We start from the raw sequence: 26800 nt of genomic DNA, 5'->3' as shown, positions 1-26800 counted from the left end.
AAAAAAAAAAAAAAAAAAAAAAAAAAAAAAAAAAAAAAAGTATACCACCATTACAAAAAAGGGGACAAGGCAACATAAGCATAAACGACAAACACACATTTTCAGGAGTGTCATCTAATCGAGTTTGCACAACTAGGGACCATTTCAGGGATACCAATGCTTTCACTTAACATTTAAAGATGTGTAGGAGTGAGTAACGTGGTATCCCAAGTTAAGCAAATAAAATGTGAAAACCACATAATAAAAGGTGGGAAAGAACTGGCTGGGAAGTTTAGACATGGTGAAAAACTGTGGGTTCAGACTGAGACATTTTTAGTTTTTGAGATACATATGAAGCATCACATGAAAATGAGTTTGGATATGTGGCTTCCAGGCTTCGAATAAACCTTTGACCTATAGATATGGATTTGGGAGTCACTGACTAGAAGACAGTAGTTGAAACCATGCGTATGAATGAGATTGCCCAGAGGAAGAACCCATTGAATAGGTTGAACAAATGCAACATTGGCAATCCTCAGCATTTAAAAGGCAAGAGAAAGAGGAGTCTACAAAAAAAAAAAAAAAAACTAAGTAAAGGTGTTCAGAATATATTATAAGAGAAATATCTGATGAAATAGTATGAGTGACAGGAAAGAAAAGAGAGACTGTCAAGAAAGTAAAAAAAATAAAGTGGTCAATAGGGCCAAATACTGAAAAGGAGTAAATTAAAATAATAACTAAATATTCTCCATTAAATTTGTCAACATGAAGATCATTGGGGAGTTTTTTAAAGCAATTGAGGTAGAAAATGTATATACTTGTGAGCAAATACTTGAGCAGAAGGGATTAAATTGTGATAAGATTTTCAAGTTACACAAATCTAGGAATCTCTTAAAGAGGATAGCAAAACTATGTAACATTAAGCAGCACACTAGAAAAAAGAGAGCATAGCTAGAAATGTAAATGTGAGCTATTTACAGTTAATGTTTTTAATGCTTCAGATTTGTGTATATATAGAAATGTTTTCCAAACCTGAATTTTGTTTATGGAGAAGTTGAGAGGAAGAGTGACACCTACCCCAGCTTTAAAAAATTCCAGTCTCAGGCTGGGCGCGATGGCTCACGCCTGTAAATCCCAGCACTTTGGGAGGCCGAGGCGGGTGGATCACGAGGTCAGGAAATCGAGACCATCCTGGCTAACACGGTGAAACCCTGTCTCTACTAAAAATACAAAAAAATTAGCCGGGAGTGGTGGCGGCGCCTGTGGTCCCAGCTACTGGGGAGGCTGAGGCAGGAGAATGGTGGGAACCCGGGAGGCGGAGCTTGCAGTGAGCCGAGTTTGCCTCACTCACTCCAGCCTGGGCGACGGAGCAAGACTCAGTCTCAAAAATAAATAAATAAATAAAAATAAAAAATAAAAAACTCCAGTCTTATTTTAAAGTCATAGGTATCACAGAATTTAAGTAATGCAAATAAAATTAATTTTAAGTAAATGTAGTTTTAAAGTTTGATTATCAAACTATAAAACCTATATGCATATATATTAAATATTGCAAACATTATTTTAGCATTCCTGAAGAAGCTGAAATTAAGTTTAATAAGCAAGATAAGACACAGCAAATCTTCAAATATGACAACCAGCATTTTGAAATCATATCTTAAGTCAATCAAACAAACCATCAAGCTCTAACTGTGAATATCACATTTATTTTCTAGTTTAATTTGAATATCTCAGAATTAGATATGAAATATTTTCATAGAATGTTGTTATCCAGAACTGTCATTGGCATGAATCTAATTCGATTTCTTATGTGGTGATTAAACAATTGTAGCAGAAACCTAACTATTGTACAAGAGAATGTCCCTTTGAAGACAAAGATGAATTGTATTCTCAGATCCATTTTTGGAGTTACAGAATAGTGTCAAATTATTTCCTAGAACAAATTCAAGCATCAATAATTATATGAATAACTCAATTAAAATGTGCTTGGAAGACACAATAATTAAAAAATCATATACTTATGAGCCTTAATTCCTAAGACAATAGCTATCTAGATCATTGTGATGATCAAATAATTACCAAGCCTTTATTAGCAAATATAATCTGTCACCAGTGTATAATAATCATGGCCAGAGACATACACGGAAAAATCTAGTAAGAGTTTTCATAGATCACAATCCTGTTATTATTTTAACCGGATAAACCATTCAATATGTCCTTTTTCTCACATACTAAAAAATTTGTACATTAAACAACTTTCTCCCATCCTATAATTTTTGGCCAGATTGCTTTCTTTCCTTTTCCCATAACATAATACCTCTTTCCAGAAATGTTTTAAAAAGTGATTAATAGTAATAAAATTGATAATGCTACTATATATTTGCACATTCTAAGTATTCAAATATTACTCATCTATAAAAGTTATATTTCAGCTCATCTTCCTAACAGAATGCCATTGTTTTTCTATTCTCTTCACATGAGTTGGTTGAGATATTTATGCACACTTGTTAATTCTAAATGTAGTCAAAATTTTCTCTAAGATAATAACATTTAAGAGTGGAAATTGTATTCGTCAGTTCTCACCCTGCTATGAAGAAATATCCGAGACTGGGTGATTTATAAGGGAAAGAGGTTTAATTGACTCACAGTTCCACAGGGCTGGGGAGGTCTCAGGAAACGTACAATCATGGCAGAAGGAGAAGCAAATACGTCCTTCTCCACCTGGCAGCAGGAAGAAGTGCCAAACAAAGAGAGAAAAGCCCCTTATAAAACCATCAGATCTTGTGCAAACTCGCTCACTATCACGAGAACAGCAGCATGGGGGTAACCACCCCTGTGATCAGTTACCTCCCACCAGGTCCCCTCCAGGACATGTAGGGATTGTGTGAACTGCGATTCAAGATGAGATTTGGGTGGGAACAAAGCCAAACCATATCAGAAGTAACACATTTCACTGTCTGCTTTTGCTAAGTTAGCCCTGGTTTGTTTTACATATAAAACACCATCACCAGTCTCTGAAGTTCTTAATGTTTAACTGCCTGTAAAAATGAGAAATTAATCCTGTTCTGCCTGCTTTGGGGAGTTGTGAGAATCAAATTCATTGATGTGAATGTCCTTTGAAAAGAAACATCATTCTAAAAATACGAGATACGTGTGTAAACTTTATTATCATTTTAGGAATAAAGCCCACAGGTTGATGGGACCTAGTATGTGTTACACATTTCACTTACTGAGAGGGCCAATTCTTGGTCCTCGTTGTTTCCCAAAAAGTTGCCTCAACATTTGATTTAAATAAGTACCATTTTCTTATCACTTCCTTGCTTATTCTTTTTCCAAACTCTTGTGTGGGAAGGTAAGGCCACCCATGTGATCAGAGTCTATTAGAAGAGGGCAAAAGATGGTGGAGGGGAGCACACATCTGGGAAGAAAGTCAAGGCAGTTAAACCGCTAACCCATGAAAGTCACAATCAAGTCAGCTTAAGTGTCACTTTTAGATGCTGCATTATTTGGGGAAGCATGAAAGCAAGAGGTCACTTTTCCCTGAACCAAAATCGCTGAGTTTTGCACAGTTCTAACTCAAAATGCTGAGGCAGTAAATGTTATTAAAAATGCTTTCCTAAAAGTCAATGCAGTCTTATTTTGAAAATGAATATTTATTTTATGGAATGAAATAGAACTTAATATGACATGAAAGTAGTTTGTTGCTTAATATGTTTTTAAAAGTGCACTGCAGGAAAATGTCCAGCATATTTGAGCCAACAGAAACATGATTACGGAAAGTCCCTTCTTATTACATTCAAACCTTTTTGTTAGATATGAATTGTGGTAAGATATTATGTATTATACTAAAAGTAAAATAAAATCTAGTGGAATCTCTTGTTACCATAGGGTTTAAATTCATCCCAGAGTCAATCAATTGAGATTATTTAGTAACAAGGCCAATGAAAGCAGTCCCAATTTGGAGTAGTTTAAGGCATTGTTACCGCCTCGTGGGCTAATACACTTTATACGGACAGAACTTAGGCCAGTCAGAAGGCTTGGATTTAAATGTAGGTTTACTTTCCTATTGAAAAAGTCATGTCACCAAAGTCACAAACTATATCTGATTTAAATCACTTCAGAGTGCATTTGACTTCACGTAACAGAATAGCCAAATAATAATAGTTTAAACAAACAGGTATTTATTTTCTTATGTTATTGGAAAGAGGGTGTTGTTGGAAATAGGTTGTTGAGCTATCTCGGAAATGTTATGAAAGGCCCAGGTTAGGTTGGTCACAGTGGCTCACACCTGTAATCCCAGCACTTTGGGAGGCCAAGGAAGGCAGATCACTTGAGGCCAGGAGTTCAAGACCAGCATGGCCAACAGGGCAAAACCCTGTCTCTACTAAAAGTAGAAAAAGTAGCCAGGAATGGTGGTGTGTACCTGTAATCCCAGCTACTTGGGAGGCTGAGGCATGAAAATTGCTTGGACCCATGAGGCAGAGGTTGTAGTGAGCAGAGACTGATCCACTGCACTCCAGCCTGGGCAACAGAGCAAGAGTCTGCGTTAAAAAAAAAAAAAAAAAGGCTCAGGTTTTTTCTGTCTTTCTGCTTCCCATCCTTATTATTTATTTGACTTTTTATCCATAGTGGCAAAGATGGCTTTTATATCTCAAAGCATCATGGCTTCAAAGGACACAAGGGAAGGAGAAGGGAGGCAAAATGTTTTCTCATTTTGAAGTTCTGTGCTTTCATTTGAAAAGGAAAGTTCTTCCTAGAAGATATTTGCTTAGGTATTGTTAGCAATACCTAATATAATAATATAATTAATAATATAACTCAGTTATATTATTAATCCCAAGCAGAGGGTAATGAGAGTACCAGGACTGGTTTAGATCAATTATAATTCATAATTCTGTGGCTAAAATAAGACCTGATCATGAGTTCAAGAGATTTTCAACTGAAGACATATCAGATCCCTGTTAGCAGAAAGATGGTAGAGCAGAGCTGTAGGTAAGTACAATTCATTCTCTCCACAGTAACTTCTGTGGTAAAACTACGCTATGCATCTTGTTTCCCACCCAGTTTAGATCCACCGTTCTTGCATAATTGTTCGCAGTGTCACCCACGATAAGCTCAATGAATGCAGGAGGGTGGAAAAACTAAGAGGCTGATGGGGCCTTGCCTTGCTTCTTAAGGCATCAGTTCAGAAACTGCACTCTCACATTGGCTCATATTCTGTTGGTCATAAGGCCAAGACCAGAGCTTATGGGAGAGGGACAAGTACTCCACATCTAGTTGTACAATCTATAAAGTCAAGTGGCAAATTGTACAGAAAGCCCTAGTGGAACAGAAGAAAATTGCAAATTCAGAGGTTGGATTCGTTTCCCCTCCAATACAAACCTAAAAGCCAATGTGGGTACTTGAGTGGTCAGGGTAATATTCTACTGTGAAGGTTTGCTATTTAAATTTTAGGAAGTGAGGTCAAGCAGTGAATGAGCTGAGTGGTACACTTCCAAAATATAAGATGAATAAATGAAGTCGGTATTTTGCTGAATAATTGGATGTCTAAACAGCATTTATAAAAACTATAAATGATTATTGCAAATTATTGACCTCCAGGATAAAACTGTATGATTTTTTTAAACACGTAATCTCGTTATTGTATTTTAATCAATAAAATAATGTATAAATCAAAGAAAGAAGTAAATGAATGACAATTTATTTTTAACTAGATTATTTGTTTTACTATCTCGTTTACCTTACTTTTTCATCTTTAGAGTGATTACTTTAGGCTATAAGAGACCTTTGGAAAGAGAGGATCTTTTTGAACTAAATGAAAGTGATTCCTCCTACACTGTGTGCCCCATCTTTGAAAAACAATGGAGAAAGGAAGTTTTAAGGAATCAAGAGAGGCAAAAAGTAAAGGTAATTAATTACGAAGTTCTATTAAATCCTGAAGTAATTACTACCCGAAAACTAGATAAAGCTTTTTTCAAGTATGAGATGCTATTATTAATATCAAAATTCCTAAAAGGTGAAATGACGATCTACTTTATAAGCATAATTCATTGCTATTGCAGTCCACTTCTGTCTTCAAACTACTCGACATTTCTTCTCTTTAATGTTCAGGAGCACATGTGTTGATATGCATGCATATATCTTTGGCTCCTTATAGGTGGTGACAAAGATAGCTTCTGTGTCTCAGAGCATCATGTCTATTGGTCAAAGCAAATTATATGGTGGCCAAAATTAAAGTTTCTGGGAGCAGGGGCAGACACTCCACCTCTAGCATCATATATGCATATGCATATATATTATTTTCAGACTCCTCCAAAAGAAAATATAATTTGGAGATAAAAACTGTATTTATATTAATTAAGTAGTTTCAAAACTCACAAAAATAATAAAATGCAACTATTGCACTTATACTTTTATGCCATGTGGTATGAGTAACACCACCTACCATCTCAATGATGTGGATCATAATTTCAAGTTTAACTGATTTATTCCTTTCTTATTAACTTACTGTCTTCAGAGCACATTGTTAATTGTATAATCAGTTTAGATATATTTCATTTTATTAATATTAGTTGTGTCCAATTTTCTCATTGTTTCTATTTTCTTTACTTATGTAGGCATCCTTTTATAAAGAGGCACATACCAAGAAACCATCTCTACTCTATGCATTATGGAACACCTTTAAGTCTGTCCTGATTCAAGTTGCCTTATTCAAAGTGTTTGCTGATATTCTGTCCTTCACTAGCCCACTCATAATGAAGTAAGTTAAAGTCTGGTGGGTTTTTTTCTCCCTCCTCACAGATAAATGATAAGTAAGTATTCTAATATAAAAGTTCTAATACAAAAGAGTAGAGAAGGTTCTTATTGCAAATATTATTAGGATGTGGACATGCTATTAGGGTTCTCTACAATATAAATGGGAATTAGGATAATATAGTCAATATCTAATAAAGTCAACCATGTACTAAGCACTGTTTCTAAAATCTTATATTAATTTTATTAAGCAAGGGTTCTCCAGAGAAATAGAACCAATAGGATATATAAACCCAAATGAGAGGGGATTTATTAGGGGAACTGGATTTTGCAATTACGAGGGCCAAGAAGTCCCATAGTCTTCCATTTGCAAGCTAGAGACTCAGGAAGGACAGTGATGTAATTCAGTCTTAGTCCAAAGGCCAGATAACCTTGAGTTCTGATGTCCACGGGCAGGAGAAGGTGAATATTTCTGCTCCAGGAAAGAGAGCTAATTCACCCTCTCTTTACCTTCTTGTTCTATATAGGCCCTCAATAAATTGGATGAGGCACTATGCCCTGGGATCTTCTTTACTCAGTCTACTGATTCAAATGCTAATCTCTTCCAGAAACAGCCTCACAGACACACCCAGACATCTGGTAGATGGTAAAACATTATCTAAATGTTATTAAACAGAAATAATGTTTTGCCATTTCTTCACCAGTCAAGTTGACACGTAAAATTAACCATCACATTGGTAATCTCATTTAATCTTTGCCACACTCCTGCGACATAGAAAGTATTATTACATTCATTATTACAATGGCAGAAACAGACAGAAAGATTGGAGTAATTTGTCCAAGTCTGCACAGCTAGAAAGTGCCAGAGTCATAATTGAAATCTAGGAAGTCTTGCTTGAATGTATGCTTAGAAAAGGAAATGATACATATTTTCACTACATTACGTAGTTGTGGCCTTTTGAGAGTTGAGCTTTAACAGTCATGGCAATTACACACACACACACATACACACACACACAATTACTATGCATAACAAATATAAACATATATTATTAATACCTAACATAGGTATATTTCTGTGTATCTCTGTATCTAGATATAGATACAGTAAAAAGACTTGAAGCATTTCTATAATATCTATCTGCAATGGTTTACAGGTAGACAATGAAATTGAGCTTTTGACTGTGCCACCTTTTTCAAGGAAATCTTGACTTACACCTAGCTGTCATATGAAGAAAACACAAAGAAACATATATTTTATTAACTGGTGATTATATTTTTAGCATTGAAAAATTTCCAAGTTGTTAGAGTTTTTAATAATCACTTAATTCACGAAAATATCATTAATCCTGCATTACCAACATCCCAGATGATATTCAGGAATATATTCATTCGATATTTATTGAGCACCTATGCATGGCAAAACTGTTTTAGGTCGACTGTGGGGACAGAACAAAAATCAAAACAAAGAACCTGCTCTGATGACATTTAGAGGGGAGAGATGAAAGTCAAACAAATGAATACACATAAATGATATCATCAGTGCTTAGGAACAAAGTAGGGTAAGAGAATGCCAGTTTGAGGAGTTAGAAGTTACTGTTTTATGTAAGGTAATTATGAAAGATATTAGTGATAAGGCGACATTTGGTCAAAGTCCTGAAGGAAGTTGGGAAAGAGGCCAAGAAAATATTGTGATTAAAGGTATCGGGAAGGGCAAAAGTCATGAAGATGCTCATGCCTGGTATCTCTGAGGGACTGCAAGGAGGCAAAGTGAGGTTGGAGCAGAGAGCTGGAAAGATAAGGTTGAGGTGAGAAAGGTGCAGAGATGAAAAGATTTTGAAGGACCTTATGAAATATGATGGGAATATTGACTTTTAGTCCATATTAGCAGGGAAGCATTTGGAAGATTTTGAGCAAAAAAATCAAAGATCTGATTAGACTTAAGTCTTATAGAAATGACTCTGGCTGCTATGTGGAGAATAAAATCAAGAATTGCAAGAGTGGAAGAAGAAACACCAGTTAGAAGTTTGTTTGTGATAATCCAAGCAAAAGTCAATGGTGGCTTCAGCTAGGTAGCAGTAATAAAAGTGATAAGAAGTGGTCAGACTCTGGTGTTTTAAAGGTAGAGTTAACAGAATATACTGATGGATTGAATGTAGGTTGAGAGAGGAAGCGAGAAGTAAAGGAAGCCTTCAAAAAATTATTTTTAATCATAAGGTAAACGAGTCAGCATATCCTGAGATATAGAAAATGAAAAGACTAGAGAAGTGAATGGGGTTTGCTTCTAGACTTGTTAACCTTGAAAGCCCTATTAGCTATTGTGCAAGAAAGAATTAACATAGCGGGCCTGCTTATGGACTTTGGAAAGCCTGCTTACAGGAGTGGTCTTTGGCTGGCAACTGGAACTTACATTTCAGGAGGGTACCCACTACCCTAACTGATAAGAATGGTTCAATAGCTCCAAGTTGTTTATACAACCAATATGGTTCATGGTGAATATCTGATTTCCTTCTGGGAGTCTGGAATTTTGGTGTGTGTTAAGAAAAGGGTGTCCACTTGACCAGCCTCCAATAAAAACCCCAGATGCTGAATTTCTAACAAGCTTGCCTTGTAGACATTTCACATGTATTGCCATAACTAGTTGCTGAGAGAATTAAGCATGCTTTGTGTGACGCTACAGGGAAAGGACTTTTGGAGCTTGTGCCCGTTTCCTTCCAGACTTCACCCCATATATCTTTTCTTTTTTGCTGATTTTGTTTTGTATCCTTTCATTATAATAAATATAGCCATGAGGATAACTATATGCCAAGTCCTGTAAGTTATTAAAATAAATAATTGAGCTGGAGAATTGTCATGGGGATCCCTGACATGGGACCGTCTAGATTAAAAGGTTGAGTAGGCCTGGCGCGGTTGCTCACACCTGCAATCCCAGCACTTTGGGAGGCCAAGGCGGGCGGATCACGAGGTCAAGAGATCAAGACCATCTTGGCCAACATGATGAAACCCTGTCCCTATTAAAAATACAAAACATTAGCTGGACATGGTGGCATGTGCCTGTAGTCCCAGCCACTTGGGAGGCTGAGGCAGGACAATAGCTTGAACCTAGGAGGCAGAGGTTGCAGTGAGTCAAGATCGCGTCACTGCACTCCAGCCTGGCAACAGAGCAAGACTCTGTCTAAAAAAAAAAAACAAAAAAGTTGAGTAACCAGTTGTCTATATGCACCTGGTGTTAGGAAAGATATAGGCTGGAGTGACAAACTGGAATTGTTCTAAATTGGACTGGGTATGTCAAGCCATTGTTCTGGATGAAATCACCTTAACATATGTGAAGAAAAGTAAAGATGTCCTCAAAAAACAAAAAACAAAACAAAACAAAAAAAACTATCAACTACTCCAAAGCGTAGAGTGGTGAAGATGAGGAAATTTATCAAAGGATGTTGAGAAGCAGTGGCTAGCACAAACACATAAAAATAAAAACAAGAGAGAATGGAACCAGAGAATCCAAGCAAGGTATATATATTGCTGTCAGAAAACTGTTCCTGACATTTTTTACCCCAAATTCTTTGTTGGCTCCCTTGTCTGTAGAAGTATGAGCCAAATGTTTCCTGGATTAACTGCCCCCTCCCCACAAAATGACAGATCTCTCCCTCCCCTTACCTCTGCCCCTCACCTCAGCATATCCCAAGAGTCACCATAGCACTATCTTATGTGTGACCAGAAATCTTTCTATCAGAGGATTGGTCAGCATCTTCCTCTCTTGCCCTATGCTGCTTATCCAATGCTGCGAAACTAATCACACCACAATTTCGTGGCATTAAACAACGATGTTATTATGTTCGTGATTTTGGTGGTCAAAACTTCAGGCAGAGACTGCTTTTCTCTGCTCCACCATGATTGCGACCTTGGCTGAGTGGCTGAGAGGAGTAGCGAGGGATTTTCAGTCATACTCTGATTCCCCTTTGCCAATGACTACTGCTCAAGAGACTTGTGAGAGAATCTCACGATGCCATGGTCTTTCCTAAAATAGCAGTAGGTCATAGCAATTCAGTGTGTCTCTGTTCCCTAAAAGTTGTATCTGAATTACCAAAGAATGTCTGTGGAGTAGGGAACAGCCTCCTTTACTTTGTGAGACACTTTTGCATCACACTGGCTTGATCAAACCTGCAAAACAAGAGTTTTAATATTGCATTGCAGTGAGTCACACCTTTCTCCCAGCCTAGGTGATGACAGAGGCAAACTCTCCTGCATTATTCAATCATTGTGTCCTTAGCTCTTAGCACGAAGTCTGGCATAAAGAACTGAAATAAATTCCCTGAAAAAAATACGAAATGAAAGGGAATTAACCCAAAGTTACAATTTTCCAAAGTACCCTTATTCTGCAGCAGCTGAAAAACCTTAAATTTAAAAACCTTAAAATTTCAATTGTTAAATAAGTAACAATTGAGTGATCAGAAAGAATTGCAGAGCTTGTGTGATCATAATTTGGCCATAGAAGAACTAATTTTATAAGCTAATTTTGAGACTACATATATACATGTGTAGTTTCATATATATATATATACACACACATATACATGCGTAGAATACATGTATTTTGAGACTGCATATGCATATATGTACATATGTATATATGTAGTCTCAAAATATATATTCTTTTTATATGAAAAAGTTGCTGGAAAGGACTATCTTTAAGGATGAGAGCACACTGTCATATTATGACTCATATGTGTAAAATAAAACACATAAAAGGAATATTTTTATTAATTTATTAGTAAAATTATACTTTCATTACTTACAAGATATATTTCTTATTGATTGTTGTGTTGGCTCTCTTCCTCCTTTTTGGATTTTATTTTAATATCAAACAAAAAACAAGTATTTGTATCTAATATCATGAATGTTGTTTTATGGTCTTTATCAAGCCTTGAGCATAGATTGTTTTTAATATTTCTCAGTTAATGTATGTAGAACCACTACAATGCCTGATGTTAGTCATTTAGTTGTTTTGTCTTTATGAAAAAGGAAAAAGTATAATCGGTAGATATATGCCCAATAAGAATAGTGCTACTCTTTCAGGAAATGTAATTCCTAGAACAAAGAAGGGATTTAGCAAGTTGCTTTCGTAAAAAGTAGGAGTCCCAATGGATGACATCAATTAAGAAATACAGAACTTTCTGCTGTTATTATGTGTATGTGGGGTGTGGGGTAATTTAATAGTTTCATTGAGAATATGTAATACTCTAAATAATTGTTGATACCTAGAGGTTTTACTATTAGAGACACTTGTATATACTTTATTCTAAAGTCTTATTTTAATAAAGTTAATATTTTTAAGCACTTGGTTAATATTTTAAGCACTTGGTTGATAAAGCAATTTGAACAAGACAAATTACTTTTAATTTTTTACACAGTAGCTGTCCAAATTGTCAACAAACAGATCAAAGCCTAGAAATTTATGCTTTACTTACTACTTAAAAATTGAAACTTTTGGCGGGGTGCGGTAGCTCACACCTGTAATCTCAGCACTTTGGGAGCCCAAGGTGGGTGGATCACTTGAGGTCCGGAGTTCAAGACTAGCCTAGGCAACATGGCAAAACCATGCCTCTACTAAAAATACAAAAATTAGGCAGGCATGGGGGCGCACATCTATAATCCCAGTTACACGGGAGGCTGATACAAGAGGATTCCTTGAGCCTGGGAGGCAGAGGTTATAGGGAGCCAAGAGCCCGTCACTGCACTCCAGCCTGGGCGACAGGTGTGAAACCCTGTCTCAACAACAACAACAAAAAATTAAACTTTTATAAAGAACGAGTTTTTAAATATAATTTTTTTTGAGAAAAGGATATATATAGTCAAACCTAATTGCATATGGTTTGATTTTAGTTCTACTAACCTATGGATTCACTCAAAATGGCACATTACAATGATATAGGACATTTTTGCATCTCCAGAGTTTACAGTGAAAAAGGTCCACTTATCAAACCTCTAATACTATACCTTTACATATGAAATAGAAAGGATTACTAAATAAAACCCAAAATGGTAAACCTGCAAAATACATGGCATGTTAACTTGTTATGTCACAGTATATGCCCAAATTGTTTTCACCATGTTGCATGGGCTATGTGGTCTTTTAAATTAAATATTATTTTCAGTTACATTGATGCAATTTAAAATCATGCTTAAAATATTATTACCAATGAACATCAGGCACTCTGAGTTTTAGACAATGGTTATAGTTGAGGGACTATCAGCCAAGATACTTGTAATTAGAACCATCCCCACTGTTTTTCTGCACCCCAGGATTGGCCCTAATCATCCTGATCATGCTGTCACAAACTTAAGAGAAAATAAGGAAAAGTAGAGAAAAAAGAAATTGGTTATCGATAAAAGTGAAAATAAAACATGAGATATAAATCAAGTTTTTTTTTTTTTTTTTTTTTTTTAAAGCAGCACCTGTGTACCATACTGAAAGATCTCTTCCTTACGTTCTGGTTGTCATGTTTCCCTGTATTTGATAAAACACATAATTTTGAGAAAAAAATAGTTTTACATGTATCTACGTCTCGACTTTTCTGATGTAGTGATACCAGAAAAGTTAATTATATGATGGGCCTGCCATGTGAAAACCAGAAAATAACCTCGTACTCACAAGCCAGTGGAAGGGATTTCTGATTTTCCTTAAAAAAAAAAAGTGGGGGACGTGGGACAAATACCAAATTAAGCAAGTAGAGAAAAAGAACAGGTAGGAGTGTGTGTGTGTGTGTGTGTGTGTGTGTAACATTTTGACAGTGCTAAACTCTCATAAGCATTTAACTACTTCAGATGTTTAACATTTCTTACCCTTTCTCAATTTTTATGACATTCAGGCAAATGATCATTTTCTGTGAACACAGCTCAGATTTTGGCTGGAATGGCTACGGCTATGCAATGGCACTTTTTGTTGTAGTCTTTCTGCAAACTCTGATTCTTCAGCAATATCAACGTTTTAACATGCTCACCTCAGCAAAAGTTAAAACAGCTGTAAATGGACTGATCTACAAAAAGGTAAAAATTCCAAGGAATTCCCATTTCTAGAGGGACTACTCCCTTATGTGCTTTAAAATAAGGGGACTAGAAAAATAGGGGAGTATATCAAAAACGCCTTAGGAAATCCTTTGTATATACATTTGTTTTGCTTTAAAAGAACTTTGGCTTATGGATATTGGTTGCATTAATTTCTCTTTAGTGCATACTCTCTCCTCTCTCTCTCTCTCTCTGGTCTTTACAAATTCTAGTCAGCCCTAATCCATTAAATTAAATGATAATCTCTGTTTACTCTTATGCCACCTAACTGCTATTCACGAAGTGAATGGAATTGAATATTTTCATGGTTTTCTGTAAGCATGCATCAATAAAAGCTCTCCTTTTCACAATATTGTTTTTAATCTTCATATTACCTTTTGCTTTCTCCTCTGTGAACTTCGTTTTTGGGCAATAAAGTTATTCATTTTTATACAGTCCTTCTCCGTTGCTCTTTTATTCTAAGTCCTGCCTCCCAAACTTGGCTGATCTTTATTCCTGGCATAACCCTAAAGTTTAATTACTCTTTTTTTGAAAATACCATTTTAAACACTGCCTCTTTATCATGGAGGGTATTTTATTTATAACATAATTATAAACAGTTAAAGAGCTTCCTCCTTCCCCTAGTTATCAAATAGTTATCCAAGCAGTAAGTGTACTTTGTTCCTGCTTTGCACTCTGATACAAATTGTAGGTTCATCAGCATTTGGAATATAAATTTATTTACCTGTTGTGTCTTTATCATATAAGACAATGACTTTTATACTTTATTAAAGTTAGATTACTGAATGAATAAATGAATGAATGCATGAATGAACAAGTGAGCCCCTGCTTTCCAAATAAATTGAGGGAAGTGTTAGCATAAATAACAAACGTGGAACTAAATGCAGATTTTATAAGAGATCAGATGAATAGGAAATCTAAAACGGTTGTACACATCTAAGGAAGTTTTCACACAGAAAGTCTTGAAAAGGTCTTTGAGAAAGCTATTGACTTCGTGTAAGGGGAAGGAAGTATTATAATTTGGGCTGAACTGGACATGAAGCATTACAGGCCATTTTGCTCTGTTGGGCCACAATGGGGGCATGAAGTGGTTTCATGGAACTTGGAAAGCCAAGTACAAATTGAGCAGTAAATGGTAACTGAACTTGCAGCAGAGTTTAACTCTGTAGAACTCTGTCCAAATACAGGATTAGAGGGGCTATCCCAGTCCTAATTCTAGAGGCAGTATGTGCTGCCTCCAATATGGAGTACAGATATGGAAGAATTTAGAAACTGGTTTGAATGCTAACACTTGTTTTGGTATATAGTGCATATGGAACAGGATTTTATTCCATGATTAGTGCATTGGAGGTTAGACATGAGATGTAAGTGGATTTACAACCATAAAAGACTTAACTGCCATGAAAGAATGAATTTAGAAGCATAAAATGTGGAGCACAGATAACTTTTAGAGCAATAAATCACTCTGTGTGATAGTATAATGGTGGATACATGTCATTATACATTTGTACAAACCCACAGAATATACAACACCAAGAGTGAACCCTAATCAAACTACAGACTTCGGGTGATAATGATGTGTCAAGGTATGTTCATCAGCTGGAACAAATGTACCACTCTGTGGAGGATAATGGGGGAGGCTATGCACATGCAGGGTAAGGAGTATACGGGATTTCTCTGTACCTTTCAGTTTTGCTGTGAACCTAAAACTGCTCTAAATAAAAGCAGTCCTTTGTAGGGGCAGAAAGCTGTAATACCTCTTTTCACCCACCATAAGAGTTGCAGTGGGACACTCCTATAGCAAAAGACAGATTGAAAAGAGAAAAATTAAACAAGTTAATTTAATTAAATTTTACATCTTCAGAAGTAAGACCCAGCGATCCAGGGAAAACTATCTATTCTTATGCTTAGGTTCTACAAAGAATAGACAGCAGTGTAGAAATGTGATCAGACAAAAGGGTATGATCTGATAGTAATGGACTGAGAGGAGAAACCCAGCATGACCTTTCCACTCAGATTCTTCCTGGCCTCTTTGTATAGTATTCCTTTCCCTGGGTATTGGACAGAAGCCTTCTGGCATGATAGTCTTCAAGAGAGAAGGGAAAAAGTGTTATCTTTCTAAATTAAATGTCTTGTTTGTAGGGAGAGGGGTTCTAGTTCCTGTGACTCAATTTTGGAAAAAGGAAAGAAAGAGGAGGGGGAGACAAAAGGGCTGGAGAGGGTCAGAGACTTTGCTTCTGAGGCTTTCCCAGTGTTCTTCAGTTCCATGTGCTCAGCATGCCAAGGTGCCATATTTTGGGGTGTCATGTTCTGAGCCCCAACACCTTAAATGTAAAAACAGAACAGACTGAAGTAGAAATTAGAGCAAGCTGTTAGAAATAAAAAGGGAAACAAGTGTCATCGTTGAGTCTATTGCAAAGTGGGAATAGTGACTACAGGGGCTAGACCTTGTATAATTCCTTAGAGATTGTTTAAGATTAATTTGGGCTGAGCTGGACATGAAGCATTACAGGCCATTTTGCTCTGTTGGGCCACAATGGGGGCATGAAGTGGTTTTATGGATCCTGGAAAGTCAAGTACAAATTGAGCAGTAAGTGGTAACTGAACTTACAGCAGAGTTTAGCTCTGTAGAACTAGGTCAAAATACAGGATTGGAGGGGCTGTCCAGTCCTAATTCTAGAGGCAGTATGTGCTGCCTCCAATATGGAATAAAGATACAGAAGAATCTAGAAACTGGTTTGAATGCTAACACTTGTTTTGGTATATAGTGCATATGGAACAGGATTTCATTCCATGATTAGAGCATTGGAGGGAGAGCAAAAGGCAAAGTGCCACTTTTAAACCATCAGATATCATGAGAACTCACTCATTATCATGAGAACAGCATAGGGGAAACTGCCTCCATGATCCAATCACCTCTCACCAGGTCCCTCCCTCACCACACAGGGATTATAATTCCAGATGAAATTTGGGTGGGGACACAGAGCCAAAGTATGTCATGGGTGAAGGTATCAGGATGTGCTTTGTTCCTTATCCATCCACAATTACTAGTGTAAGTTTGGAATAAAGTTCAGGGAATATCATTTTTAGGTTTGCAAGAAAGAACATGGGCCTCCTTCCACTTGATGACTTTAAGATTCTGTGATCTCAAAACTACGATTCTGTTACCCTTTAGTTCACAGGTGCAAGTTGCATGGAAATTCTTAGAGACTAAAAACAAAACATGATTCCAAAGAAATCATTACATCAAAAAGATACCTTCACTTGTAGGTTGATCATAGTTCTATTCACAACAGCAAGGATATGGAATCAACCTCAGTGTCCATCAACAGATGATCAGATAAATATAATATGCTGTATATGTGTGTGCGTGCACACCACACACACACACACACACACACACACACCACGGAATACTCTCAGTCATAAAAAAGGAATGAAATCATGTCACATTTGCTGGATCATGGATAGAATTGGAGGCCATTATCTTAAGTGAAATAATTCATAAACAGAAAGTCAAATACCACATGTTCTCACTTATAAGTGGAAGCTAAATAATGTGTACACATGGACATACAGAGTGAAATAATAGCTATTGGAGACTAGGATGGCTTGGTGGGTGGGTGGGGGTAAGGGATGAAAGATTATTTAATTGGGACAGTGTGCACTATTTGAGTGATGGCTACATTGAAAGCCCAGATGACACCATGAACCAATATAGCCATGTAACAAAACTGCATTTGTACCCCCTAAATCTATAAAATAAAAAACAAGAAATTTTAAAAAAAGAAACAACAATTAGATCTGGGTTTAATATGGGCAGTCTGGGGGCATTCCTCCATTAAGCATTGTCCAACAGAGTTTTTGTGATTTTTAAAAAATGTTCTGTATTTTCACTGTACAGTATGGTAGGCACTAATCACATATGGCTGCTGAGCTCGTGAAATGTAACTAGTGCAACTAAAAAAGTCCATTTTTAATTTTAATTACTTTAAATTTTAATGTAATAACTGCATCTGGCTAGTGGCTACCATACTGGCTAGTATGGTGTCTACACTGTCTCCATTTGTAGTTTAAAGATGTTATCTAATTTTAATTATGGTAATTATAAAATGCAAAAAAGAAACCTGGTAAACATTTAGTTACATTCTTAAAGTAGAGATACTTAAGTATAGTCAGGAGAAGGAGGGACAGAATCCAAACCCTGCTCTTAGAGTCAGAAAGAGAATCCCGGCATATTTATTGGCACAAAAGGGATTGAAGAATGCATTCTTATAAGTGGTACGTGGTACCACCTTCAGCTTTACCATTTCTCATACTTCTGGTTGAAGACCATTGGGATGGGAATTTTTGGAGCTGTTGCAGCTCTACATTAAATGATGTGTATTACTTGCAGCTAGGATGGTCAGGAAAAGTTTCATGGTTAATATTGCATGATGTGGGTCATGGAATAATGGAAGGATGCATTGCATGGGGTAAAGGCTCTGATGTTGGAATAACATAGAAGAAAAAAGGTACAGAAATGCGTCCAAGGCCTGCTCAGACAATGGTGAGTAGATTAATTTGGCTTGAGACAATGTTTCATGTCCAGAATGGTGGGAGAGATAGTAAAGGCAGAAGGGATTGCTTAAAAAAAATCTTGAAAACTATATTTTTAAAATGTACCTTAATTCTATAGGAAATTGGAATCCATTTGAGCCATAAGACAGATGATAGGACAAAAGGTTTAAAAACAGATGAGACAGAAAAGAAGGACACCCTTAGAGCTACTGCAATAATTCAAGAAATAAAGAAATGAAGAACTAGGGTCTTGGCATTGAGTCTAGAAAATAACAAATATGTAAGAAGAAGAATGTAAAATTGCAAAACAAATTTCATCGTCAGTTTATAAAATGAAATATTAAGGACTGAACTAGTGATAATCAAGACTGTGGGGCTTAGAACTATATCTGGTTCGTGTGAATTTTCTTAGAGCATAATTCAATGAGGGAAATGAATGAGGTTTTTAAAACAGATAAGTCACACAACTTTATGTGTGTGTGTGAGTGTGTGTATTAAGATTTATATGATATCATGCAAATCTAAAACTTGGATAGAAGTTTAAAGTAACAGTTTCTTAGAAAAATTGATTAGGTAACAAATGACCTGGTTAATTTTCATTTTGATTGAAGAGTACTTAGAAGCTTCTAAACTTTTAACATTGTTTTAGATTTCCTTTCTTTTCATCTGAATCCATTTTTCCTCCTGTAGCAGACTAAAGTACTTCCTACCAAACAATTCTAGAAATGTTACAACATCCACTGTAATTGGCCATATTACAGTACTCTTTCAAGTTGTTTCGTACAACAAAAGGCAGCTTAGATTGTAAAATTTAGCAATAAATGGTAACTAAATTGCCCTTACTGGATTGTGAATTTTGGCAGGAAAAAAATGCTGAAAGAAATTCAAAAAATTGAAAAAATTCCCCTAGTGCTAGAAATGCCATACAAATAACCTTCAATCTTACAATAACTTTCAGTATTTTCTCTAATAGTCTAAAACAATTGAGTTTTTTTCTATTATTCTAAAAAAAACTTAACATGAAATGTATTTTCTTAATACATTTTAAACTTAAAATGCGTTTATTGTTAACTATAGGTGCAATATATTACAGCAGATCTCTAGAGCTTATTCATCTTGGTTAACTAAAACTTTGTACCTGTTGAGTACTAACTTTCCAGTTTTCCCTTGCCCCCACCACCCTTGGAACCACCATTCCAGTCTTTGATTTTATGAAATTGACCATTTTAGATACCTCATATAAGCGAACTCGTCCAGTATTTATTTTTCTGTATCTAGCTTATTTCACTTAGCATGACATCTTAAGGTATATCAATATTGTCTCATATTGCAAAATTGTCTTCTTTTTTTAAAGGCTGAATAGTCATTTATCCAAAGAAGACACATAAATGGCTGATGACATATACCTGGCTATATGTTCCTGGCTATATGTTCCACTGTGGGCCCAACCTACTATCTTCCAGATGGGCTTTCCCATTTTTTTTTTTTAATTTATTGAATAGATAGATTTAGAGTGACTCCTGTATCTCATTTTCTCTTGCTATCCCCAAGTCTCAGTCCTGTCTCTCTTTAAATCAATGCAGGGAAGTTTTCATAAAATTTTTGATATATAAATGAAACTTTGTCCAGTTTCCAGTACAAATATAAATCTCCCACTACTTTTACAAATCTCCCACTACTTTTACAGTTGTTTATGTATTTCACTGGGAATTTTAAATGGATGAATAATTAGATAAATCAATTTCTATCCTCATCTTTTGTAAGAAGTTACCAATAATTGTGCTTGGGGGTCCTGGATTCAGTATACACATATTAAGTAGCACGCACTTGTGGAAAGTGAGAACTGGGAGTTGGAAGAAAAGATGTATTTGCATCTGCTCTATGACACCTTTTGAGTACTTTCATCTCTAAGTTCCCATGGCCCTTATTGCTGTTTTTACACTTACAGAAAAAACAGTATGTATGTCTGTGTGTGTGTGTGTGTGTGTGTGTAGCTTTACAGATAGACTGTAATCACTTTGAGAAATAAAACTGTGTCCTTTTTAAATGGTCCACAATTTCAAGCATAAAACTATTCATCAGTGTTCATTAGATATTCATTGATGCATTTGTGTACTTTGTATTGATAATATTTAGATGGTTTAGCATTATGGGGATACCACCAAATGGAGGAGAGCCTTAATATATCTAGAAGAGATTTTTTTTTTTTTTGGCAATTGACAAGTTATTGAGGGTTCTCTTTTTTTCAACTTTTATTTTAAGTTCCGGAGTGCATGTGCAGGATAGGTAAACATGTGCTGCATGTGATTTGCTGCACAGATCAACCCATCACCTAGGCATTAAGCCCAGTGTCCTTTAGCTGTTCTTCCTGATGCTCTCCCTCCCTCTGCCCCCACCCCCATGACAAGTCCCAGTGTGTGTTGTTCCCCCATGGGTCCACGTGTTCTCATCGTTCAGCTCCCACTTATAAGTGAAAACATGTGGTGTTTGGTTTTCTTTTCCTGCGTTAGTGTGCTAAGGATAATGGCTTCCAGCACCATCCATGTCCCTGTAAAGGACATGATCTCTTTCCTCTTTATGGCTGCATAGTACTCCATAAATTCTTATTGTTTGGAAACCCAAATGTTACTCTCTGGCAATAAACATTATTCTAAGACTATATACTTTAATCACGAATTATATTTCGTCACCTAAAAATCATGTTTCTGCGTTTTATAATATCCCAGTACATAAATAACCTTGTACATTTTCCTAATTATATTAAACATTGATATTAAAAGTTACCATTGTTTGACTATAAAGATGCCCCATAATCACAGAACTCTAAAATATTCTGCTTCTCTTTTTATAGGCCCTACTTTTATCAAATGTTTCTCGACAAAAGTTTTCCACTGGGGAAATTATTAACTTGATGTCAGCGGATGCTCAGCAACTCATGGACTTGACAGCAAACCTCAATCTCCTCTGGTCTGCCCCTTTTCAAATCCTAATGGCCATATATCTCCTTTGGCAAGAGCTGGGCCCAGCAGTGTTAGCAGGGGTGGCAGTCCTTGTGTTTGTTATACCAATAAATGCTTTAGCTGCAACTAAAATAAAAAAGTTAAAGGTAAGAAAATGACTGCCTCATGTTACATGTGTCAAACAGGAGCTGAGTTTTTCTGACTTAAGTGAACAATCACCATCTCCTAATCATATATAGAGAGTTATAAATGGAAGTCATCCAATTTTATCATTTACTTATTCACTCAACCAGCATTAACCAAGCATGTATCCTATGCCAGCCAGTGTTCCAGGCACAGGAAGTACAGCAGTGAGGGGAACTGACAAGTCCAGCTCTCATGAGGGATAGTGGAGGGGACAGACATTAAGCAAGTAAATAAATAGATAGAAAACATTTGTATATGAAGAAGATTTAGTAAAGATACAGTGATGAAGAGACAAAGAATGCCATTTTACATTTAGGATCAGGAAAGTCCTCAGGAAGGGAATGGTATATCAACAGGGTGAAGGAGTAATTCATGTGGACGTCTGAGGAAAGACATGCCAAGCAAAGGGAAGGGTATGCATGCAGCCTGGAGGTAGGGGTATGCTTGGTTGTTTGAAAAGTGAGGTATTGCAGCAAGCAGACAGGAAATGCTTCACTAAATTAATGTTGATATTCTTCCTTTATAATCAGTCATTCATCTTACCATCAATATATGTTTTGACACTCCACCATGTGTTAGACAGTGTGCACTATGCTGTACTGTAAGAAATAGAATCCTGCATTGAAGGAAATCACACTGCAATGAGATAGATGCTTTCACATGTTAAATTAACAGAGGCGGATGTATTACTTATGAAAACATTTTATAATTTTAAATGGATCAAAGATTAACAATATATATTGACATGGAAATGTGTCAATCATGTCTTAAAGCAAAAAGTAGATTAAATATATGCATGTATATCATTCATATATGTAGCTATATCATTGATCCATTATTAAAATGTGAATATATCTATACACATATGTGTGATGGAGAGGTAAATAGATGAAGATATATAGCTATAAATATATTTTCATAAGCATAGAAGTAATCTAGAGATAAAGCATCAGTCTTTAATGAATAGTTACCTATAAAGTAGAATTAGACAGAAGGAGGGTAGATTTTTACTTATTACTTTAATACCCCTAAGTGACTAAAACTTATATAGAATTTTATATTTTTCTTAATTTTTCAAGTAAAAGATGACTGATCTTTAAACATAAAAACTAGAAAATAGCGTATATTTATGAAGTAAAGGTACTTAGCATGCTAGAGTTTAGAATAATGGATTTGTTTATAATTATAACAAATACTTTTAACCAGTTTTAAAAATATATATTCTGGATTTTAAAAACTCCTATTTAAAGGCACATTATTTATAATGCAAAAATCTTTTTTGAACCTTAGAGTCCTATAACCTTCAAAGAGATTTCAATATTATGTCCAAATACACTAAATAGAAAGTATACCTTTAGGCCGGGCACAGTGGCTCACACCTGTAATCCCAGCATTTTGGGAGGCCGAGGTGGTGGATCACCTGAGGTCAGGAGTTCGAGACCAGCCTGACCAACATAGAGAAATCCTGTCTCTACTAAAATACAAGATTAGCCGGGTGTGGTGGCGCATGCCTGTCATCTCAGCTATTCGGTAGGCTGAGGCAGGAGAATCGCTTGAACCTGGAAGGTGGAGGTTGCGGTGAGCCGAGATCATGCGATTGCACTCCAGCCTAGGCAACAAGAGCAAAACTCCGTCTCAAAAAAAAGAAAAGAAAAGAAAATATGTCTTTAAATCACACACATGATATTATTAGTATTAAATCACACACATAATATGACGGATATTAGCTCGTAAATGCATTCTTCATAAGATATACAAATACTTATGACACATAACAGAAAGTGCCAATGTTAATGGAGAAAACACTTAAGAAACGATACCCAAATAAGTATAAAATATTATACTTGTTAAATATTTGAATAAAAATACAATTGCATAACATTTATATAAAGAAAAGGAAAAGTATTTGAAAATATACATTTTAATTATTCTAATTCCCAAAGAAAAAATAAAATTTATAGAGAGCCTTATTTTTATTCTTGTGACACTTCTGTTATAAGTATGTATATAAACAGTTAATGGAGTTTTTAGAAATGTGTTCTATCTTAGTAGAATGTGGGTGTTATTATTCAATTTTAAACAAATTATGTTTAAATACGTATTATGTTTTCTACTTTTCTACTATTCTCCTGTTGACTATGTTCAGGTTACCTGTTTATAACTGTCTTCCAACACTGTCAATAGAATAATGTATAAATATTGTAAGATGCTTTTCTCCATTAAATCTTAAATAAAATAGAGAAAATAGAGCATATTTTAAAAATAGCTCTGGACATATCAGTAAAAGTATTACCAATTTTGTCAAATATTCTTTTATTTTCTTTCCATTAAATAGAAAAGCCAAAGAAAGAACAAAGATAAACAGATAAAGCTACTCAAAGAAATCCTACATGGAATTAAGGTAATATGAAAGGGATATGCCTTTGACCTATTTTGAGCATAGTAATACAGAGGAAGTTTGTAGTGTTCTCAATATCTCAGAGTGATGACATAATAATTGTTGGCAGAAAATTTCAGATTTCAGATATTACAGGAATTCTTATCACTAAAATAACATTTAAATGCAAAGTCAAATAAAATGCAGCCATTTTCTTTTTGTTTCTCACACAAGTAAACACAACTATACTAAAAGTCACAAAATATTACTTATTTTAAGGTATTGTGTTGAAAAGATGAGATGAAGCAGGCAAGAGTGGTAATAACACACCCATCAGTGTAAAGGCAGATTTATATAAGGGAAGTGATGAGGTGTCCTTTAGGTTATTTTACGTGGGGCACAAATGATCACATAAATGCTATTCTATAAATAGTATGTTGCAAATTACTTTTCTCTAAAAAAGCTGGGATAGTTTAAAAGTGAGAGCAGTCAGTATCCTTGGGATCTGATAAAACGTGTTATAAAGCCTCTCTCTGACAATACTGATAATTGCTACCATTTATTAAATATTTTTCATGCATCAAATGCTGTGCTTATTCCTTTATATGTGTTTCCTCATGGAATTCTTATAAACCTCAAGAAAAAGATTTCCCATTTCTATTTTATTAACTAGGAAACCAAGACACTGTGCGGTTAAGGGTCAGGTTTAAATTTACAGAACCAATGAGAGTGAATTAGAGTTCTCCACAGAAACAGAATCAATAGATTTCATATATAGAGATATAGATATACAGAAATATGAAGAGAGATTTAAGAAACTGGCTCATCTGATTGTAGGGGCAGGCAAGTGTAATATCTGTAGAACAGGTGGGCAAACCGAAAATTCTAGCAGAAGTTGATGCTGCCATCTTGAATCTGAAGGCATTCTGGAGGCAGAATTCCTTCCCCACTGAGGAACCTCAGCATTTTCTCTTAAGGCTTTCAACTGATTTGATAATGTCCACTCAAAAAACAGAGGGTCATCTGTCTAACTCAGAGTTTAACTGATTGAAATGCTAACAGCATCTAAGAAATACCTTCACATAAATATCTAGACTGCTATTTGAAGAAACAACTGGGCCCCATAGCCAGTCAAGCAGTCACATAAAATTAAGCATCGCAGCTGGGCGCGGTGGCTTAAGCCTGCAATCCCAGCACTAGGGGAGGCCAAGGCGTGCAGATCCCCTGAGGTCAGGAATTCGAGAACTGCCTGGCCAACGTGGAGAAACCCCGTCTCTACTAAAAATACGAAAATAACTGGGCATGGTGGCTCATGCCTGTAATCCCAGCTACTTGGGAGGCTGAGGCAGGAGAATCGCTTGAACTGGGGAGGTGGAGGTTGCCGTGAGCTAAGATCATGCCATTACACTCCAACCTGGGCAACAAGAGCAAAACTCCGTCTCAAAAAAAAAAAAAAAAAAAAAAAAAAAAAAAAAAAAAAAAAAAAAAAATATTAAGCATCGTATAGAGCTGGAATTTGAATGTAAGTCAATTCACTCTAAAGTTTAATGCAATAAGCCAGTGTAGGATCCTATTTCCCCACATTTTCTGTCTCAGAAAATAGTTTACAATCTCAAAACGCTAATCAGCTTTCAGAGAATGGCTTGAAGTACCAAAACATCTGTCCTGGAGAAACGGAAATGGCAGGGAGAAGAGTTTAGCTATAAAGAAAAAGGTAATAGACAGAAGTGAGAGTTGGATCAGCAGGAAGAGTGACAGAACTGAGCTAGACGGAAGCTGTCTATGGAGTTCTATGGAGTTCGTGCCTTACAGCTAGGATGTTGCCAGAGTCTGGCTCGGAAATAAGTTACTGGGGGTGGTGGGGACATAGGTCTGGGTGGTCATTCCCTCCTTCTGCTCTGCTCCACCCCCAAAATACCACAATTTAAGAAAATATTCTGATTCAGTCAAAGTGGAAGCAATGCAATTTTCTTCATGGTTGTATCATCATTTTTTATCTTCACAATTTTGTGTGTGTGTGTTATTTGTATGTGTGCATTTTTTTTCTTCTATGATATAGATTGTCAGATAATTATTGTGACTCATTTACAGATCCTCAAACTTTATGCATGGGAACCCTCTTATAAAAATAAGATTATCAAAATTCGAGATCAGGAATTGGAATTTCAAAAATCAGCCAGATATCTTACTGTATTTTCCATGCTGACATTAACTTGCATTCCATTCTTGGTAAGTGTATGTAATATTTCCTGTTTTGATTTTCAAATCTGATTTACAGATTTACCTCCAAATTACTTGGAATTAAGATGTATAAAGTTAAATATTATGTGTCTGAATTAAAATTGTAAAGAAATACATTCATTAACTTATGTGGATTAGAGAACAAAAGTTACAAAGAAAGGGAAAATACTGTATGTGTTTTCATTGATCTGTATTTTTTAGATATAATAAGATTTACTTCTCTGTAAATTTCTCAGAGATTTCATATATGCCTATATCTCTTAAAAATATAATCTACATTTCAGAATTTCATTCCAGTTTTAGAGCTTGATATGTATGACTGATTCCTTTTAAGCAGACTCAAAGGGCACATTATATGGAGGTGAGAAGAGAAGCAACATTTGTTGAGTTGTTACTGAATGTCAGGAAAGTGACATACATTGCCTTTTTTTCAACCTCGCAATAATAAGGCATTATTTTTCTCATTTCACAAGACAAAATGTAAGTCCAGAGTAGTTGGAAACATCCTTAAAGTTACAAAATTAGTATTTAGAGGCGAATTGACGTGAAGTGACATTATTTTCTTTCTATTACACCATGTAAACATTGAGAATCCCATGCTATTTTAACTAGTGTATAAATTGCCTTGGACTATGAAGCCATGGGCAAAAGCCAAAGGAAAAGCAAGCCACAGGTAACC

The 26800-nt window shown here is 35.8% G+C and overlaps 1 protein-coding gene across 5 annotated transcripts in view; it reads left to right on the top strand.

Annotated features, from left to right (window-relative positions):
* Positions 1-26800, top strand: part of LOC111552989 (canalicular multispecific organic anion transporter 1-like) — a 91139-nt gene that overhangs the window by 7011 nt on the left and 57328 nt on the right. For 3 of the 5 annotated variants that reach the window (XM_023227503.1, XM_023227502.1, XM_023227501.1), the window contains 6 exons: positions 5739-5886; positions 6597-6739; positions 13602-13779; positions 21209-21463; positions 23839-23904; positions 25972-26109. In XM_023227503.1, the coding sequence (XP_023083271.1) occupies positions 6735-6739; positions 13602-13779; positions 21209-21463; positions 23839-23904; positions 25972-26109 (642 nt within the window). In that variant the 5' untranslated portion in view covers positions 5739-5886; positions 6597-6734. The remainder of the gene's footprint in view (positions 1-5738; positions 5887-6596; positions 6740-13601; positions 13780-21208; positions 21464-23838; positions 23905-25971; positions 26110-26800) is intronic. The other 2 variants (XM_023227504.1, XM_023227505.1) reach the window with 2 other exon arrangements.

This window comes from Piliocolobus tephrosceles, chromosome 19 (assembly GCF_002776525.5).
Source record: "Piliocolobus tephrosceles isolate RC106 chromosome 19, ASM277652v3, whole genome shotgun sequence".
Lineage (NCBI taxonomy): Eukaryota > Metazoa > Chordata > Mammalia > Primates > Cercopithecidae > Piliocolobus > Piliocolobus tephrosceles.
Note: the sequence above shows the minus strand (reverse complement) of the source record. Positions and strands in the feature narration are given on the sequence as shown.